General features: G+C 60.4%; 2 protein-coding genes across 5 annotated transcripts; one reads left to right on the forward strand and one right to left on the reverse strand.

The window, feature by feature from the left end:
• Window positions 1-73: 73 nt before the first annotated feature.
• On the reverse strand, window positions 74-15467 carry ESPL1 (extra spindle pole bodies like 1, separase). The gene is made up of 31 exons (XM_072358208.1): window positions 15321-15467; window positions 11853-11940; window positions 10733-11764; window positions 10488-10592; window positions 10239-10359; window positions 9891-10027; window positions 9537-9733; window positions 9037-9279; window positions 8689-8833; window positions 8442-8586; window positions 8020-8159; window positions 7796-7930; window positions 7592-7711; window positions 7258-7429; window positions 6966-7094; window positions 6703-6859; window positions 6394-6503; window positions 4960-6284; window positions 4513-4888; window positions 4253-4402; window positions 3719-3932; window positions 3436-3620; window positions 3216-3343; window positions 3019-3141; window positions 2445-2600; window positions 2180-2350; window positions 1994-2098; window positions 1771-1883; window positions 1614-1697; window positions 1211-1375; window positions 74-368 (listed from the first exon to the last, which is right to left on the reverse strand). Exons 1-31 carry the CDS (start codon window positions 15332-15334, stop codon window positions 164-166), a joined length of 6690 nt encoding a protein of 2229 aa, XP_072214309.1. The 5' UTR covers window positions 15335-15467; the 3' UTR covers window positions 74-163.
• LOC140263313 (uncharacterized) lies at window positions 13782-18173 on the forward strand. Of its 4 annotated transcripts, XM_072358179.1 has the most exons (10): window positions 13783-15071; window positions 15145-15272; window positions 15349-15458; window positions 15546-15694; window positions 16113-16346; window positions 16427-16707; window positions 16775-16987; window positions 17050-17298; window positions 17482-17889; window positions 17988-18173. In XM_072358179.1, exons 1-10 carry the CDS (start codon window positions 14144-14146, stop codon window positions 18171-18173), a joined length of 2886 nt encoding a protein of 961 aa, XP_072214280.1. In that variant the 5' UTR covers window positions 13783-14143. The 4 variants fall into 4 exon arrangements, with proteins under 4 accessions (XP_072214277.1, XP_072214280.1, XP_072214278.1 ...); XM_072358177.1 differs by having other exon boundaries at window positions 17050-17889; XM_072358178.1 differs by having other exon boundaries at window positions 13784-15071; window positions 17050-17313; window positions 17497-18172.
• Window positions 18174-19000: the final 827 nt, after the last annotated feature.

Here is a 19000-nt window from a genome sequence, read left to right on the forward strand (position 1 = left end):
ACGAAGAGGAAAAAGGGAGTGGGGAGGAGGGTCGAGTCAACCCTACCCCAAGCAAGCACAGGAAGGCCACGTTCAATAAGAACAGCTTTATTACGTCTGACCATAAGAACACAGCAATTATAGCAATGGGGGTCGGGCACCCCCCCCCCCCAACCCCTCCGTGTCACCGCAGGGCCACGGGGAGGCCATAAGCCACAGGGGCTGCCCCAGTGAGGTGCTGGAGGCGGGGGGCACGACGGGCCTCGGCCACGTAGCGGAGGAGGGGAGCCCCGGGCCGAGGAGCCCCCAGCCAGGCCCGCAGCAAAGCCTCGGCGTAGCGGTCAATGTCGCGGTCGGTGACGTCCCACAGGTTGCCCAAGATGAGGGGGCTGCGGGGAGCACAGTGTTAGAGCAGGGGGGAGGGGGAGCTGGGGGGGGCTGGCCCCGCTTTGACCTCAAAATGGGGAGAAAACGAGCTGAAAACATCTTGTCTCAATGCTGCGCAGTGAGAGCTTTGTGCTTACTGGAACAAGGCAACACAGAGCAGAGTTAAAGAGCATTACGGCCAATTAGGAGCCACCACTCAGCCTCCCTTGCAAAGAATTGGGAGAAAAGGAGATGAAAACACAGCCGTGGGTTGAGCTAACCACAAGATCTCCTGCCGTGCAGCATCATGGACAGAATGGTGCAACACAGGATGACTGAGATAAAAACTGCCCTTCCTTGGGCTGCTCGTGACCCAAAAATGGGGAGAAACCAGGAAGTGTGGTTGAGACAGTGATGAGATCTGTCAGCAATATAATGGGCAAAACAACGAGGAACGGGAAAGACTGAGTTATTGCTAATGGGCCCATTTCTCCTCAGTCTGCAGTTAACAGCAAAGAGAAAATGGTTGTGGGTAAAGAAGATCTCTTAGTGCTTATTGCCTTGGGCAAAACAGCAGGATTAGGGAAGACTGAGTTACTGCCAGCTAAAAAATACCTCTCCTTCATCCACCTGTGACCCAAAACCAGGAGAGACCAAGTTGGAAACGCTTGTGGGTTGAGATAACAGGGAGGAGAGCTCTCGTGGCTTATCCCTTTCTACCCTGATAATCTTTCTATTTATATGATCTGCAGATACCAGCCTAACCACATCACTCTGCATATGTGTTGGTTACACACCACTACAGCAACGCTAAGTGAGATTGGGGCAGGTGGAGCTGCTGCCGATGGAGCACCCCGCTACTCACCAGCCAGCCATGATGTACTTCAGCACGATGCCTGTACCCTCCAGGCTGCCCCGCACAGCGAGAGCAGCGCTGCTGCAGCCAAAGAGCAGAGCAACAGCACGGCACTGCAGCTGGGCAATGGTCTGTCCGTCCAGCAGGCGGGCACCTGCTCCATGTCCTGCATAACTGTGAGGGAACAGAGCAGGGTGAGTGAGGCGGAAATGGCACCCAACCAACCCCAACGGCCAACCCCAATGGCCAACCCCAATGGCCAACCCCAACAGCCAACCCCTACGGCCAACCCAACGGCCAACCCCTACGGCCAACCCAACGGCCAACCCCTACGGCCAACCCCTACGGCCAACCCCATCCCAACACAGACTTCCAGCACCCAACACCACCCTCTGGCACCCCCAGCGCTCACATGTAGAGATCGTGCTCCAGCAGCGCTGCTTGCATCTGCTCCTGGTTGGGGACTGACCCCGTCACCCCTTTCCAGCCTGGTTCACTGTGAGATAGGAGGTGAGAAAGGTGGGAGTGCAGATGTCCCCAGCCCTCCCTCACAGCCTGGTTCCTCTCACCTCTCAAACCAGCTGCGGAAGCACTGCTCGGTGCTCGAGAGGTTCTTCTGAGGGTTGAGGATGTAGAAGGTCCTGCTGGGGTCAATGCCGCGGCACAGCACGGAGTTTGTCTGCTGCTTCAGGGAAGGAAAGGAGGGACAGAAAAGAGGGAGAAAGAGAAGTCAGCCTCAGCACAGCCCTGGGGGTACGGAGCCTCATGCAGAACTGGGTCAATGTCTCTCACCTTCTGTGCCAGGGCATAGCTGAGGAGGAAGCGCAGCGATGGGAGCCGGGTGATGGGCAGGTCCTTCAGGCACGCTATGCTCTCCCAGGGCAGCTTCTGCAGGTGCTGCAGGAGCAGAAGGAAGGTAAGAGCAATGCAGCAAGCAGCAGAGCCACGTGAGCAGCAGCAGCAGCGCTGGGATCTTACCTTATCCAGCACCAGGATGACAGAACCGCCAGGCTCCCGTGTGCTGCTTTTCTGCTTGTCCAGAGCCTCCTGCAAGAGGAGCTGGGCTCTGCTGGGCTGAGCTGGGCACAACCCCACAGCCAGGGCTCGCACATCAGCAGGGCTGAGGAGGGCAGCAGCATTCAGCACCACCTGCAGCAAGGGACGGGTGTGAGAGGGGATGGAAGCCCACCTTCCATCCCAATGGAAGCCCACCTTCCATCCCAACCAGCTGGGAGCTCCGTACCTTGAGCAGGTTCGGATCTTTGCCCTGCCAGCCACACTGCTGCAGCTGAGCACTTAAACGGGCAGCTTCCTTAGCCAGCAGGGGATCCTGGGCTGCGGGGAGCAGTGCTGCCTTCCAGCAACCCAGCACCTGCATTTCCAGCGTCTCAATGAGGTTCTGCAAGAGAACACATGGAGTCACGGGCAGTCTGAGCCCCCCAGGGGTGTGGGCATGGGGTACATTTTGATGCTCAGAGGGCTGAAGCACCCTTCCTACAAGGAAATGCTGAGGGAGGTGGCTTTGCTCAGCCTGGAGAAGGAGGAGAACAACTTTTATCACAAGTAAATAGTCACAGAACAAGGGAGAGTATCTTTAAAATAATGGAGATTCAGGTTGGATGCGAGGAGGAAATTCTGTACCCAGAGGGCAGTGAGGCCCCAGCACTGCAGCCCAAGGAAGTGTGGTGCTCAGGGCCATGGGTGGGGGGTCCTGGGCAACCTAATCTGGTGGGCGACAACCAGCCCACTGCAGGGGTTGGGTGGGCGTTAAGGTCTCTTCCAACCCAACTATACTGTGATTTCATGGTTCTGCCTACCTTCATCCTCTGGTCCAGCTTGAAGCGGCACAGCCACCAGTCCCGCTTGTCAGTGTAGCTGCTGGCTTCCTTCTGCTCCTTCTGGATGGAGTCGAAGTCTCTCAGCACTGAGCTCATCGTGGTCTGGAAGAGGACAGGAGCTGTGATCTCACCCCTGGGCTCATTCCCTCTGCTTCACACCCAGCCCCTTCCCTCACCTTGTTGAGTGCAGTTGGGATGCGGACAGTGATGGGAGCGCTGCCCCTTTCCAACCGTGTCAGCAGCAGCGTGTCCCCCACGGAGAAGGGCTGGATGCTCACCAGGGTCAACACACACACAGCCACCCCTGAAAAAGTCCCCCACAAACCTTCAGGTCGGCCCTGAGGGTTTCAGGCAAGAGGCAGCACCCTCTGGGGCTCCGTTTGGATCAATCCTCACCAGCTGGGATCTGCTGCAGCTGCTCACTGAAGCTGGTGCACTCCTGGGGCTCCAGACCCGTGGGGCTGAAGCTGAAGAGGTCCTGGAGCTCAGTGAGGTGGTGGTGACGTGAAGCAGCGTCCTCGTCCTGCAGGGTCAGCCCTTGGAGCTGCTCAGCCATCTCTGCTACCGATTTCTTCTCCTTGCTGCAAAGGGAGGAATGCCACCCCATAAACCACCCCTGCTTGCTGAGCCCCTTCCCAGTGATGCTCTGGGGATGATGGCAGGGAGTTGTGGGACCTACTGAAGCTTCTTGTGGACGATGCTGAGCAGCTGATGGCGTGTGGTGACAGAGACAGACTCAGCCAGCAGGTAGGCAGTGGTGATGGGGTCCTGATCACCCGTGGCCAGAGCCAGGAGCTGGCAGAGCTGGCTGTACAGCGTGCCAGGAGGGCAGTGGCTGATGCAGCTGAAGGCAGATTTCAGGAACCCACAGGCTGTGTCCAGTGAGGAGGAGTCTGGAAGGGACAGAGCAGCAAACCTGGGATCAGGCAGCGAGCCCCATAGCGACCCTGGCATTCTCTGTGCTGTTTGCATGGAATCATTTCAGTTGGGAAAGACTCTGAAGTCATCAAGTCTGACTGTTGATCCAACACTGACAAGCCCACCACTGCACTGTGTCCTTAAGTAGCCCCAGCTACACATCCTAAAAACCTGCAGGGTTTCCTGGGCAGCTTGTTACAATCCTCTTCTGTTTTCCTCCCACATCACCCACCTCACAGCGCACCCAGAGCTCCCTGCTCCCCAAACCCGACCCTGCAGCCCCACATTTGCTCACCATCCACAGCTGGCAGCACTTTGTGCAGGGTGCTGAGGCACAGGGGCTCCGTACTGCCCGGCCTCAGCTGTGCCAGGACCTGTCTGCCAACCTCCTGCCGCAGCCCCTCGAGCTCCGTGTCCGTGCCCTCCTGCCTGCATTGGGTTCTGCCTGTGGGATAAAGCAGACGTTTGGTCCCCTTGCTGGGGCCAGCGGGGACAACATGCAGCTTGGGTTGCAACGAAGGCTCCCAGCAATCCCACTCCCTTTCCCCAGCTCACCCTCGGCTCCATCCTCAGAGGCTTGAAGTAGCTCTAAGCTGACACTGATCTGCTCCTCCACCTTCTCCTCCTCTTTGATGGCACTCAGCAGCTCCTGCTCCTCGTCCCCTTTCCAGCTCGGTGCCCTGCGTTCCACCTGCTCCTTCTTCTCTGTGCCCTCAACTCTGCGCCCCCGCTGGGGCCGGGTGCTGCTCCTGCTGCCTCTGCCCATGGAGGAGCCCAGCTGGGAGCCCCCCACCTCCACAGCCCGTGGGCGCAGAGCTCTCTGTGAGCAGCACGCCGACTGCGGCGTCTTGCAGCTGGGAACGGCTGCTTTGCTGGCAACGGGGCTCAGCACCGATTTGAGACCCTCATCGCTGTCATCGCCAAACGTCACCTGCAGGAGGGGAGACAAGGAGGTGGCAGGGCTGCACTTGAGGCTACCTGGCCTCCTCCTGCCCCACTTACCGGCAGCCGGGATCTGGTTTTCCCACGGGCTTTGGGTGCTTTCAGGAGCTGTGACTTGCTGGGTGGCAGCGAGGCCTCACTGAACACAGTGAAGGGAGCCCCGGGGTGGAGGGGCATCACAGCCCCCTGGGTGCATGTCTTGGCTGGAGGACAGGATGACTTGTGGCGCAGGGTGCAGGGCTCCGCTGCCGGCCGGATCACAATGGGAGGCACCTCGCTGTCCAAGTCATCCAATGCAAAGACATCCTTGGTGTCTGTGCTCTTGGCTTTCTGGCTCTTCTTCCCTCTGCGTTTACATGCAGGGGATGCCACAGAGCCCCGTGCACGTGCTTTGCTGCGGGGACTGGCACTGGGGCGCAGGGTGCAGGATGTTGTCACTGCCTGACCAGCAGCAGCGGGCAGTTCTGTGTCGGAACTGCTCACAAGAAAGGCATCATTGATATCTCCCACCGAGGGGGGCTTCGCTCTCTGGGTCTTCTTGGCTTTGGGTTTAAGCACAGGGGCTGCTGTGGTTGCCACTTTGTTTTTAAGCCTCTTTGATTGAGCTTTGTCCATCTTGGGCACAGCCACTGCTGCTTTGGGCTTGGTGGGGCTCAGCAGGGCTGGCTGCCAAGCCCAAGCAGAGGCGAAGACGCCATCCACAGAGCCTCTGTGCTTGGCAGCCAAGCAGCAAACAGCAGCCGTGGCTTTGGCAAGCAGCAAGCTGGCCCTGGAGACCCCCAGGCTGGGCAGGTGGGGGCTGCAGGATGCCAGGAAGGACAGAGCAGCTTTCAGGTGCTCCTGCAGCTTCTCCTCGGGCCAGACACCAGACAGGCTGTGAAGTGCCAGCGTGGCGTAACCAGTGGCCACCAAATCATCTAACAGCTTCAGTGCAGGTGCCTCACGACCGTTGCCCAGCTTGTCCTGCAGCAAGACAGCAAAGCGAGGGCCCACGGCGCTGCAGCGCTGCAAGGTGGTCTGGATCAGCCCCAGCCCTTCGGCTGCACCACCAGCAGCCAGCTCGACCCGCGCACAGCAGAGCAGCCAGCGGAGGCAGAGGGATGAGAGGGTCAGGTCGGAGCAGAGGCAGCAGGGGCAGGCAGTGGGGTGGGCGAGGAAGCCTGGCCTTTTCTTCCTCTTGGGTTTCAGTTGCGGTGAGGAGCTGAGCTCATCTGCTTTCTCCAGGCCACTCACCGTGGCCACAAACTCCAGCGCGGGGCCCTTTAGAAAGCCCTCATCTTCCCCAGGGAGCTCAGAGCCCTCATCCTGCTGCTTCCTGCCCTCCGGTTTGCCCTTCCTGGGCAAGATCTTCAGAGGGCCTCGCTGCTTCTCATCAGCCTCGAACTCTGCAGAGAGATGAGGGTGATTTGGGAAGCTCCCCTGGCAGCCCCCCATTCACCTAAGCCCCAGAAGCAGCCCTCCTTCTCTTTGCCTCAGCCCAGAGCAGGGACTCACTGGTGCCGGACTCCAGGAGGAACAAAGCCTGCTGCAGGTTCCAGTGGCTCAGCTCCAGCTCGCTCTGCTGCAGCTCCAGCTGAGCCTTCAGCACCAGAAAGGAAGCACACCTAGAGGGGGAAAAAACAGCCCTCAGAGCCCCAGAAAGACACAGCTCAATTCCCAGCGCTGTTCAGCTTCAACTGACAAGCTGAATTCCTGGGGTCACATGCACCAGGGCAAACATTAGAGGAGCTGCTTGCTCCAGATCTGATTGCAAAGGGACCAACCCCTCACCCAAGGGTACCGTCCCCATCCACAGTCACTCACCATCGGACCGCCTGCAGTTTCACAGCCAGCTTGAAGGCCTCCAAGCAGAAGGCTTTGGCTTTGCACATCACCTCCACCCTGCTGAGGAGGACCACCAGGCGCTCTGAGCAGCCCAGCACATCGGCCAGCACTTGCCACTTCTGCAGTACGTTCTCCCCTGGCAGGAGGGACATGCTGGTGACAAAGCTGCTCCTCCCAGTGAGGCAGGAGGAGCACACGTGTCCTTCCAGCTGTTCCGTGGCCCGCGCCACCCATCCACTCACCACAGTCCATGAACTGGATGTCTGCTGTTGACTTGTGGGAGCCCAGCACGTTGCTGCCCATCAGGAGGAGGATGATGCCGCGTAACAACTTGTGGGCTTCGCTCAGAGCCGTCTCGGGCGTCTTCCACCCTGCAATGAGAGCTGCTGTGGGCACTGGCACCAACGACCCGGCACAAAACCCAGCTCTCCTTCCCAGTCCCAAAAGGGGTTGGAGTTTGGGGAACCTCTGAGCTCTGTGCTTGCCCGGGGTGCAGTGCTCGTGGGGAGGATTTCCAGCACCTCAGAGGCTCACCCTGCTCGAAGATGTGCTGCCTGAACTCTGGCGAGAGCTGGGTGGGCGGCAGACTCAGGTAGGTGGCTGTCAGCTGCAGGACTTGTGCTTGAAGCAGGTACCAGACCTTGGCAGTCTTTTGCAGAGCTGGGTTCTGGAGCACCTCCAGCAAGAGGGCAGCGCCATCTTTGATCTGCAGGAGGCAGCAGAGGGAGAAAGTCACTCTTTGCGGTCCAGGGATCCCCCATGGCCTGAGGTGGGCTCAGGTCAGCAGCAGGAGGCACTGAGTGCCAGGCAAAGCTGCCGAGGTCTCCTTTAGCAGCAGAGACAAAAAAGGGCTTTCGGGGAGACTCACGCGGTGGCTGGCGCAGTACAGCTGGCTGCGGAGCACGAGACAGGTCTGCTGCAGCAGCAGGTAGGAGTCGCTGTCCCTGTCTGCTCTCTGCAAGCAGGACTCTGCCTCTTCCAGGAAGAGCTGGAAGCCAAGGGGTCAGTATGAGGGTTGGGGCTGCAGGAACAAGCCCAGCTGTCCCCCCGTCATCCTCCCTATGGTGCTTGCCTTGGCGTAGCTGGGGCACTCCAGCTGGAGGAGCAGTTTGGTGACCTGGCAGAGAGCTCTGGCCGTGCCCAAATCATCCCCAAGTGCACTGCACAGGGCTCGTACCAGCAGGTAGCTCTCCATGGCTTGCAGGGGCTGGAGGCAAGAAAAACCCACAGTATGAACAAGGACAATAATGTTGCTGTACTGCTGACCCTGTGCCTCCACAGCCCCAGCAGCGTTACCTTGTCCATCAGCCTGTAGAGAGCTGCTGTGACACAGAGAGAGGCCACGGTCTGCTCCGGGCTGCGCACAGCTGGGACACCCTGAGATGCCAACAGCTGCTTCCATAGGGCTAAGGCATCGTCCAGGCTCTTGGACTGAGCTGTGGGAACAGTATGGAGTTGAACAGCTTTGCCACAGCACTAAGCCACCACCAGCACCACTACTGTGTGCAGGAGGAAGGCATCCAGCAATGCCACCACCACCCAGAGGGCCCTTCCCTGCTCGCCACAGAGCCCCTCCTGGCACGCTCCTCCCTGCCCACATCTACCCCACTGCCCCCCCTTCCTTCCTCAGGGGGTTAACCTCACTCCCAGCCTAAATCCAGGCACCCCAGAGGAGCCCTTCGTACAGCACGAGTGACCCAAACCCACTGCGCTCTCACCCAGCTCTGTCACCAGGTTGAAGGAGATTCCACTGTTCAGAAAGGCGTCCTCCTGCAGCCTGCTTTCATAGTTCAGGTCATTGGGCTCAAAGTCTTCCAGGCTCTTCTGTCCCAGAGCTTTGACTCTCTGCTCCCTTGCTATGCCCTACAGCGGGTTACAGGCAGCAATGATGCAAGTTAAGGGGCACTGCAGACCCCCTGCAAAACACGGGGATATGTTTGGGCAGCCATGGGTGTCCCCACACACCTCGTCCAGCTTGGACTCCAGGGTGCAGATGTAGAGCCAGAGCAGAGCCTGCGCCCGGTCATCCAGGAGCTGCTCCTGGTTCTCAGCACTCCTGGGCACCAAGTCCAACAGCCGCAGTGCTTCATGGACAGAGTCCAACGCGGAGCTGCCAGAGAGGAGAGCTGAAACACGGCCTTCTGCCCCCCGAAATGACACCCAAAGCACCCCAAAAGCAGCAAGCATCAGAGCAACGCTACTCCCATCCCTTACTACTCCAACCCCTTCAGTCCCACTGAGGTCCCTCCAAAGCTCCCAAAGGCTTTAACAGAGACACAGGACACAGCCACCCTGCGCACCCGCGGCACCCACCAGTCGGTCTGCTGGGCATAGTTATGGTAGCACAGGACCTGAGCCAGCTCCACCAAGCTGGCAGCACGCTCCTGCAGGCGGCCACTGTCCTCGGAGCAGATCTGCAGCAGGTCGCAGAGCACGTTGTAACGTTCCTGCCCCGTGTCCGCACGGATGCTCTTGTAAGCCTTCAGCTCGGCAAAGAGCACGGCCACCAAGGTGTCTGTGTCCAGCTGGTGAGCAGACAGCTCTTCCTTCAGGGTTCTGGGGGAGAAGGGCTGTATGGTACAGAGCTCCACAATAGCATTTTAACCACAGAAACACAGCACGGTTTGGGCTGGAAGAGACCTCCAAGACTGTGCCCTTCTTCCTCACAGCCCCACTTTAACACTTAAAGGCCACCCTTAGGTGTCCCCAGAGCCTTCTCCAGGCTGCCTCAGCTCCCTCGGCCTTTTTGAGCACAGGGTGCTCAGCACAGCGTGGCCTCCCCGCACAGGGCAGCCCACCGAGCTGCTCCTCACCTCAGCCGCAATTCCTCCGCTCCTCCCTGCTTCACGCTGTCCATTTTCACTCGTGCCCAGAGGCCGATGGGCTCCGCCAGCAGCTCTGCAATGCGGCCCCGCAGCGATGTCAGCCACAGCACACACGATGCCAGCGCGCTCTGCAGCTGCCCCAGCTTGCGGTAGCTTTCCACCTGCAGCCTGAAGCATCTGTGCAGCTGCAGGGAGAGCATGGAGGAGAAGCTCCAGAGCCCTGCATGCCCACCAAGCCCTGCAGCTGCTCCTCTTCCTGGAGGAAGCAGTTGGTTCCCATCCTCTCTTTCGCTCCTATGGCACCAGGTTGCAGCTCAAACCCTTCGGCATGAATCTGCTCACCTTTTCGGGGGGTATCTCTGGAAATCTAAAGGCATCTATTTTCTTCAGCCTCTTGCAGAAGAGCTCAGAGATGGAGCTGGCTTCCTTGTGAAGGTTCTGGCTGTAGAAGATGTACGTCAGCTTAAACGCGCACGATGCTGTGGAGGGGAAAAAATGAAGATGTGTTGGGAAGGGACCACCCCATTGCTCCTCTCCCAGCTGCAGACCAGCCCCTCAGCCACGTGTGTTGGGAGGCAGGAGGACTCTTCTCCCTTGGTGCTCCACAGCAAGCAGGAGATGTTGAGCTGTGTGCAGTGTTTGCCCCAACCCAATGCCAAGGAAGCAGCTTGGTGCCGCAAGGACACTGACTGGTAATGTCGAGGTATTTGGCTTGCTCCCCATGAGGAAGTCCCTCCAGAGCATCCAGCATCTGCATCACGGTGTCCTGGCAGCCTGATGTCAGCTGCTGCTGCCCCGACCACCCGGCCACCTGCGAGGGATGCAGTCAGAGGGATGGGGTTCCCATGGAGAGCCCCTGGGGAATGAGGGCACATCCCTGGGGCAGCTCCAGGAACCTCTGTGAGCCCCATTGGATGCTGTCCCCATTAGCAGCAGTACCTGGGAGGAGCGGAAGGTGTCACAGGCCAAGCCGGTGAAGAGCTGGAGGCTGCGGTACAGCAGCTGCTTCAGCACGAGCCGCTGCTTTGTGCCATCGGGAGGAACCTGAAGGAGGAAGGAGAAAGTCAACGGCGTGGCCACAACAGCAGCAGGACCAGCAGGGACCGGGACATTGCTGCCAGGGCTACAAGGCCTCCAGCGCTTCTAATTAACAGGAGAGCCCTCATTAACCCCCAAAGCCTTACCGTGCCCAGCAGCAGGCCGAGGACACGGCAGTGCCCTTGCACAAAGGCACAGAGCTGCAGCACATCCTCCGGAGGCAGCGGCTGCTGCTGGCTGCTCCTGGCACACTCACTGAGGGACACGGTGACAAACTGGCAGCCCTCGGCCAGCACCCTGAGCAAGCGCCTCGAGGTTTTTGCTGCACCACCCAGCGCTGCTGCCGCCTGCATCAGGGCCGGCCCTGCTGAGCCCACGTTCTGGGCCAGCACCCGGCTCAGCTGCACGCCGGCCTCCAGCAGCGCCAGGGCCTCACTGAACGCCTTGGAGCCCCCCAAGAATCCTCGTGCATCCCTCACGGCCGCCTCCGCCTCCCCATAGCAGCCACTCCTGCAGAGCTGCCGGCACTGCTCCAACGCCAGCTCCAAGAAGCAAAGGGCCTGGGGCAGGGAGGGCGGCCGCGCCATGTCCTCACGCAGGGAGGTCAGGACACCCTGCAGCTCCCGGCCAAAGCAAGACAAGGACGGAGCCTGGCCGGCTTTGGAGAGAGTGGAAGCCGCAGCCACCACCTGCCGGGCAACCTGCGAGGTGAAGAAGGGCGGCACCAGCGGCAGCACGGCCCCCTCCTCATCCTCCAGCAGCAGCAGGAAGCGCAGGGCCTGCAGGCGGTCCCCCAGCGTCCCCCCCGCGCCCCACAGCGTGCAGAAGCTGCTGTGGGCAACAGCATTGAAGTTGGGTGTGGATGCGTGGCTCTGCTGGTGAGCGCGGAGCTGAGCGTGGAGGAGCTGCGCTGCCCTCCTGCAGGCGTCGCCACGGCCGCGGGCAGCCACGTTCTTCAGCAGGTGGAAGAGGATCTTCTCCAGGTACAGAGGGGTCGGCGGGGTGGTGCTGGCGCCGATGAAGCCCCTGCAGGCCGCCTCGGCCAAGGCCAGCACTGCGTTGGTGTGTGCGAGGTCGCAGCTGGGCTCCGCCACGCGCTGCACGCAGGCCCGCAGGATGCGGTCGCACACCGTGCTCTGAGCGCTGCCCGGCACCGCCGTGCTGCTGGAGAGGCATTGCTGCAGGGGAAGGAAAGAGGGCAACGGTGTGTGCAATCAGGGAGCGCTCAGCAAAGAGGTGGGACCCTGGGACCCCCCCTCAGCTCACCAACAGCTCCGTGAGCAGCTCCTCTGTGCTCTCCAGGCTGGCGGTGCGGGACACAAAGTCGGCGCCTTTGAGGCGATTCATGGCAGCACTGGGGGGTGCAGAGGTGGGGTGAGGTGGGATGGAAGGGGAAGCGATGGGGGGGGGGGGGGGGGGGGGGGCAGAGATCCCCAGCACTCCAAGGCCGCTCCCCACCCTCTCAGTGCTCAGGGACCCCCGAACCCCATTCTCCCCTCTCTCCCACCCCCACCCTCCACCCCCCCATACTTCTCCCACCACCCCAGTGCTCCCCTCAAATACTCCCAGCCCATCCCACAGCCCCCAATTAGCCCCCCCTCTCCGCCCCAAAAGCCTTAGGGCTCACATCTATCCCTCCCACACCTCAATCCACCCAGCAGGGTCTTCCCTCCCCCCTCTAAGGTTTCCCAATCCCCCCCCAGTCCCAATCCTCAGCCTCCCCAAGGACTGCAGCCCCCTCGGTGCCCCTCAGCTCCCCCTTTCAATGACCGCAGCCCCATATCCAGCCCCGTTCCTACACCACCCCGCACCCTAACGCCCCTCCGACTCCCACCGCCGCCCCCCCCACCCCGGGGCCTCCTTAAACTCCCCCCCGCAGCCGCTCCCTCCAACTCCTCCTTCCCATCCCGCAGTGCCCGCAGGTTCCTCCATCCCCTCCCTGCCCACCATCCCATCCCTGCAGGCTCCCAAACCCCCCGACCCCCCCCCAAATCGGACTCACTCCAGCCCCGCCGCCGCCGCCTCTAACTGAGCTCCGGCCCCGCCACGCGCCCCATTCAAGTCTGTCCCGCAGCCAATCAGCGCGCAGCGGGGGGACGCCGGGACTTGTAGTCCTGAGCTCCGCCCCGAGCCGCGGAACCGGAACCGGGACCGGGAATGGCCGAGCGGGTCCGGCCCGGAAGGTGGGGCTGAGTGGGGCTGAGGGAGGCTGGAGCTGCGGAACGGATCGGAACGGAACGGAACGGAACGGAATGGATCGGAACGGAACGGATCGGAACGGATCGGAACGGAACGGATCGGAACGGAACGGAACGGAATGGATCGGAACGGAATGGATCGGAACGGATCGGAACGGAACGGATCGGAACGGAACGGATCGGAACGGATCGGAACGGAATGGATCGGATCGGATCAGAACGGAACGGAATGGATCGGAACGGATCGGAACGGAACGGAACGGATCGGAACGGATCGGAACGGAACGGATCGGAACGGAACGGAATGGATCGGATCGGATCGGATCGGAACGGAACGGATCGGATCGGATCGGATCGGATCGGAACGGCGATCCGCCGCTATGGGGCTGCGCTGCCGCCCCGTCCCTCCCCCGCGCCGCGCTGTCCTTGGCGGGGATGTCGCTGCGATGTCGCTGCTGAGCGCTGCCCACACAGCCCGAATGGAAGGAGCGGGCACACAGCGTGCTCTGATAACGCGTCCTTATCAGCACGTGCTGCTGTATCCACTGCACAGGGACCTGGATAGACCGGATGGATGGGCCAAGGTTAACGGCATGAGTTTCAATAGGGACAAGTGTCGGGTCCTGCTGTTTGGTCACAACAACCCCAGGCAGCCCTACGGGTTTGGGGAGGGGTGGCTGAAAGCTGCTTACAGTGAGAGCGGGGCAGGTCTCTTCTACTGGTGACAAGTGACAGGACGAGGGGAAATGGGCTCAAGTTGCGCCAGGGCAAGTTCAGGTTGGATATTAGGAAGAACTTCTTTGCAGAAAGGGTGGTTAGGGACTGGAATGGGATACACATGGTTAGGGACTGGAATGGGATACACATGGTTAGGGACTGGAATGGGATACACATGGTTAGGGAGTGGAATGGGATACACATGGTTAGGGACTGGAATGGGATACACATGGTTAGGGACTGGAATGGGATACACATGGTGAGGGACTGGAATGGGATACACATGGTGAGGGACTGGAATGGGATACACATGGTGAGGGACTGGAATGGGATACACATGGTTAGGGACTGGAATGGGCTCCCCAGGGAGGTGGTTGAGTCGCCATCCCTGGATGCATTTAAGAGCCGCTTGGATGTGCTGCTCAGGGATGTGACTTAGCAGAGGGTTGTTGGAGTTGGGGTCTATGGTTGGGCTGCGGTTGGACTCGATGATCTTCGAGGTCTTTTCCAACCTCCGTAATTCAATGATTCTATGAAAAGAAACGCAGCAACAGAATAATAACTGCACTGATGTTAATAACTGGTGTTGGGGGTGATGGTGGATGGTGGGCCTACGATGGGCTGATAATGGGCTGACATACAATGGGCTCTCAATGGGCTCTCAATGGGCCGAGCTCTCGGCCCGCTTGGAAATGTTTGATCTCGAGATCGCGGAGCTCCGAACCTCAGCCCAGCCGCGACGCAGCGATCAGAGTTGATGCCACCCGCGGACCAATCGCCACGCGTCTTTCACCCGCCATGCTCGGGCGCGTCCAATGGGAGGCGGCGTTGCTCTTCCCGTTCCGCTCGAAGCCAATCAACAGCGAGTTACGAGGAAGTGGGCGGGACTCGGCGGAACCGAAAGCAAAACCAAAAGCTGCCCGTGATGGCGGCTCGGTGGCAGCGGGGGGAACATCCGCTCGCCATGACACCGTCCCACGGCAGAATCCCCCCCGCCCCCACACCGGTGACCCCCCCCGTGGCACAGCGTGGGTGTCGGCCGTTCCATGGAGGCGTTACGCTGCAGAGCTGTGCTCCAGCTGCCCCACGGTGGTGCCAAGCCCGCTGCCTGTCCCCCCAAAGAGCAATGGACGCTGTTCCTGCCCGGTGTGCTCAGCAAGGTGGTGGGACCATCACCCAGCTGTGTTATGCTGCAGCTGTTTCCCTTATCAGTGGGGCTCATGCAGTGCATCCACTGATACATACAGCCAGGCGTTGTCATTTCGGGGAAGCGCGGGGTTTTCTGGGACAGCACAGGAAGCAGCGGCTGAGAACGGGCCGGAGGGGAGGGGTGTTGGGGAGGAGGTTTCCTGTGCTGCTGTAAACAGCAGCAAAACCATGGAGGCTCCGGTGCCCCCAATGGCAGCTCCGCTCTGCCTGGTGCACAACGAGGACTGCAAACTGTCCCTCAACCCCGCAGCGCTGGCAGTTCTACGTGGGGTCACTCAGCCGGTGGTGGTGGTGGCCATTGTTGGGCCTTTAGACTCCGGGAAGTCCTTCCTGGTGAAGCGACTGGCACAGAAGTGCACAGGTAAGCTGTGTGTGTGTGCAGGGGGGGCGTCCCCTCCCTTCTGGGGGGATTTCTGATGGCTCTGTGCCCACAGGTTCCCCGCTGGGCAATGCGGTGCAGACACAAACAAAGGGCATCTGGATGTGGTGTCTGCCCCATCCCTGCAAACCTGGCGTGACGCTGGTGCTGCTGGACACTGAGGGGCTGGGAAAGGACAACAAGGTGGGTGTAGGGGGGGGTGGCTCCATACCTCCCCCCATGCCCTCTTACCTCCCTCCTAACATGGCTGTGGGTTCAGGGTGACAGCCGCAACGACGCCTGGATCTACACGTTGGCGCTGCTCCTTTCCAGCACCTTGGTGTTCAACAGCAAGGAAACCAGCAGCCACCTGATGCTGGAGAAGCTGCGGTACGGGGATGGCTGGGAGGGTGGTGATGTGGTGACGTGCTGCTGATGGTGACAGTGTGAGCGGTGACACGGTGACATGTCCAACAGGCTGATGATGGATCTGACACATCACGTGCGTGTGCATGTGCGAGTGCAGGCAGACAAAGCTGAGCCAGACGATGAGTTTGCCCGTATCTTCCCTGGCATTGTGTGGGTCATGCGTGACTACACGCAGCAGGAGGGCGAGCGGCCCATCGGTGAGGATGAGTTCCTGGAGCAGATCCTGCACCCATGGCCCTGTAAGGCAGTCACTGCATGTCCCCACCTGTCACCATGTGTCCCTAAGGGCAGCGGCACTGTGCTGACATGCAGCACCCGAGGCACAGATTCAGATGGGAGCGATCCAGATCCTTTATTGCAGATTCTAACATCCCTTATATGCAGCTCCAAGCGCCCTCCTGTTATTTTCCATCCCCACAACCTGCCAACAGAACACTTAAGTCTCCTTCATGTCCAGGCAATAACTGCCTGTGCAAATGCTCATCCACTCAGAGCCGCACGTTGCTTCCACTCGTGCTTCTTCCCCAGTCAGGGTCATCATCCCGTGGGGGTTATACGCCCCTGGACGCAGCCTCTGTTCTCAGTGTCTTCTTCCATGCCCCATCAAACTTGTAGAGTTCATGACGCAGATGTACAAGCTGCAGCGCCGCCTGCGCAGCTTCTTCCCCCACCAGGAGCTGTTCATGCTGGAGCGGCCGGCGGCTGACAGAGACCTGGCTCGGCTGGAGGTGCTGCGGGAGGATCAGCTACGGCCACGCTTCCGACAGCAGGAGGAGGCCTTCTACCAGCACATCTGGAAAGAGGCGCCAGTGAAGGTGCTGCTGAACAGGAGCCAGGTGACAGGCAAAGGTGAGCGGCGGTAGCACGAGGATGGGTGGGATGCAGGGGACATATGTGGGGGTGACGTCTGCAGCTGACTGTCATCTCAGTGCTGGCGTGCCTGGTGGAGACTTACTTGACAGCCATCACCACCGGCTCCGTGCTCTGCATGGAGAGCGCGCTCACGGTGGTGGCAGAAGCTGAGAACAGCACAGCAGTGGAGGAGGCGATGGCTGAATACCAGCGGGGCATGGAGCAGGGCCTGATGCTGCCCGTGACCTCACATGATGCACTGATGGCCATGCATCAGGACTGGAAGCAACGTGCCAGCACCTTCTTCCTGTCCCACGCCTTTGCCAACACCGGGCAGTGTTATCAGGCACTGCTGATGGTACGTCACCATCACAGCGTGGGGCTGGGGGTGATTGCCGTGCACTGAGTGCTGCCTTTCGGCACAGGACAAGCTGGAGGCAGCCAAGGAGGAGTTCTGTCGGCGCAATGAGGCAGCGTCAGAGCGGCGGTGCCGTGCGGTGCTGCAGGAGCTGTGGGGGGACGGGGAGCTCCACATGCAGCGTGGGCACTACACGGTGCCAGGGGGCATGCAGCTGTTCCAGGAGGAGCTGAAGCGTGTGGTGGAGGAGTTCAAGCAGATGCCTGACAAGGGTGTCAAGGTGAGTGGGGGGTTGGGCAGTGGGTGCGGGGCAATGGCCGTGCCTCACGGTGGTACCATCAGGCAGAAGCAGTGCTGGAGGAGTTCCTGCGGGAGAAGAGACTGGAGATGACAGAGATGTGGCTGGATCGGGCGGACCAGCAGTGTAAGGAGGTGCTGGATGGGGCGACAGCCACAGCGCGGGTGCTGGAGGAGCGCCTGGAGGAGCGTCTGGAGGAGCACCGACAGCAGCAGAGGGCTGAGCTGCTCAAGCTGAGGGAGGTAAAGGAGGTGGTGGAGCTGCGGATCTGCAATTTGGAGAAGCAGCAGGAGGTGACGTTGGCTGAGGTGGCAGCGGTCAAAATGGCAGTGGAGAAGCAGCTGGAGAAGCAGCTGGAGAAGCAGCTGGAGAAGCAGCTGGAGAAGCAGCTGGAGAAGCAGGTGATGTTGGCTGAGGTGGCAGCAGTCAAGGAGGCACTGGAGAAGCAGCTGGAGGAGCAGCGGCAGCAGCAGCAGGTGATGTTGGCTGAGGTGGCAGTGGTCAAAATGGGAGTGGAGAAGCAGCTGGAGGAGCAGCAGCAGGCAGCCCTGGACATGGTGACAGCTGCCCAAGAGGCAGCAGGGGCACAGCTGAAGGAGCAGCGGCAGCAGCAACAGGTGATGTTGGCTGAGGTGGCAGCGGTCAAGGAGGCACTGGAGAAGCAGCTGGAGGAGCAGCGGCAGCAGCAGCAGGTGATGTTGGCTGAGGTGACTGCAACCAAGAAGGCGGTGGAGAAGCAGCTGGAGCAGCAGCAGCAGCAGGTGGCCCTGGCCGAGGTGACAACCACCCAGTACGTAGCCGAGGTGCAGCTGGAGGAGCGCTGGCAGCAGTGGGCGCAGCAGCTGCGGGAGGAGCAGAGCCTTGTGTTGTCTCAACGCCTGGAGGTGAGCGCAGGGATGGTGCAGGGACGGTGCCACAACGGTGCCATGGAGAAGCTCTGCTGTAGCACCAGCACGGCTTGTCTGTGCTCCTCATCACACAGGAGCTGGAGGCACAGCTGCAGGAGGGCCGTGGTGGCGAGGCGGCAGCGCTGCAGCAGGTGGAGCCGATGCAGGAGGAGGAGCAGGCGGTGCTCTCCTGGCGCTCCACGCTCTTGAAATTCCTGGAAAAAGTGGTCATGCCCATCCTGATCATATTGGTCAAGAGGATGGTGAACAACGCCACCTAAAGGGACTCCTGTAAGCCGTGGAGCAGCTCCCCCGGCTGCTGCAATTAATGCAGTGACACTGCACAGGTGCTGTCAGTTTGTGGGGCGCTCTGGGGAAGCACAGATAGCGGCGGGGGGGGGAGGTGATTGGACATGGTGATAATTGTGAGACAATTAAACCTGTGGCAAGTGACACGGTGACAGTTGTTATGTGATGACAGCAGTGACACAGAAAGGCTCCAACCCCCCGGGGATCATTGAGGTGTGAGGGGTGGGGGTATCTCAGGCCATGCCTCTATGGGATGGTTGGAGAGGGTCCCCCCCCCCCCCCCCATGGAGATAACATGGGGAAAATGTGGGGGTGCAGCAGAGACGTGGAGGATGGGGCCACAGGATCACATATGGACACTGTGAGAGTTTCTCGGGGACCCTGTGACACTGACACAAGGGGGCCCAAAGTGCCATTGGGATCGCATAGGAACCCAAGGGGGCTGCGATACCATCTCCAAACTGCCCCAGAATGGTCGCAAAACGGGACCATGGCTCAACCATTACACCAGCAACCTTCTTGGCCACTGCTGGCTCACAGTCAACTGTTGGCTACCCGGACCCCAGAGCTCCTTTCCAGCAGCTCAGCCCTACCTGCACTGATGCGTGCGGTTGCTCTTCCCCAGCCGTAGGGTCCTACAACTGCCCACACTGAACCTCACCAGGATCCTCCCTGCCCACCCAGAATACCAGCACGGTGTTCCGCTGCGGCAGTCGCTGCTCCCGGCTTTGTGCCATCACCAGACTTAATGAGGGCAGCCTTCACCCCTTCCTCCAGGGCACTGATGAAGATGTTGAAG

The sequence above is a fragment of the Excalfactoria chinensis genome, chromosome 28 (genome assembly GCF_039878825.1).
Source record: "Excalfactoria chinensis isolate bCotChi1 chromosome 28, bCotChi1.hap2, whole genome shotgun sequence".
Taxonomy (NCBI): domain Eukaryota; kingdom Metazoa; phylum Chordata; class Aves; order Galliformes; family Phasianidae; genus Excalfactoria; species Excalfactoria chinensis.

Bases quoted from the DNA above. Each gene is read 5' to 3' on its own strand.
- LOC140263313 (XM_072358176.1), top strand. From the start codon at position 14,144: ATGGGCTCTCAATGGGCTCTCAATGGGCCGAGCTCTCGGCCCGCTTGG. The intron at 15,273-15,348 runs GTGGGTGTAGGG...CTGTGGGTTCAG, and splicing joins GGCTGGGAAAGGACAACAAG to GGTGACAGCCGCAACGACGC. The intron at 15,695-16,112 runs GTGAGGATGAGT...TCAAACTTGTAG, and splicing joins GGAGGGCGAGCGGCCCATCG to AGTTCATGACGCAGATGTAC.
- ESPL1 (XM_072358208.1), bottom strand. The intron at 11,765-11,852 runs GTGAGCTGAGGG...CTTCCCCTGCAG, and splicing joins AGCTGCTCACGGAGCTGTTG to CAATGCCTCTCCAGCAGCAC. The intron at 6,504-6,702 runs GTGAGTGACTGT...TTCCCCCTCTAG, and splicing joins AAACTGCAGGCGGTCCGATG to GTGTGCTTCCTTTCTGGTGC.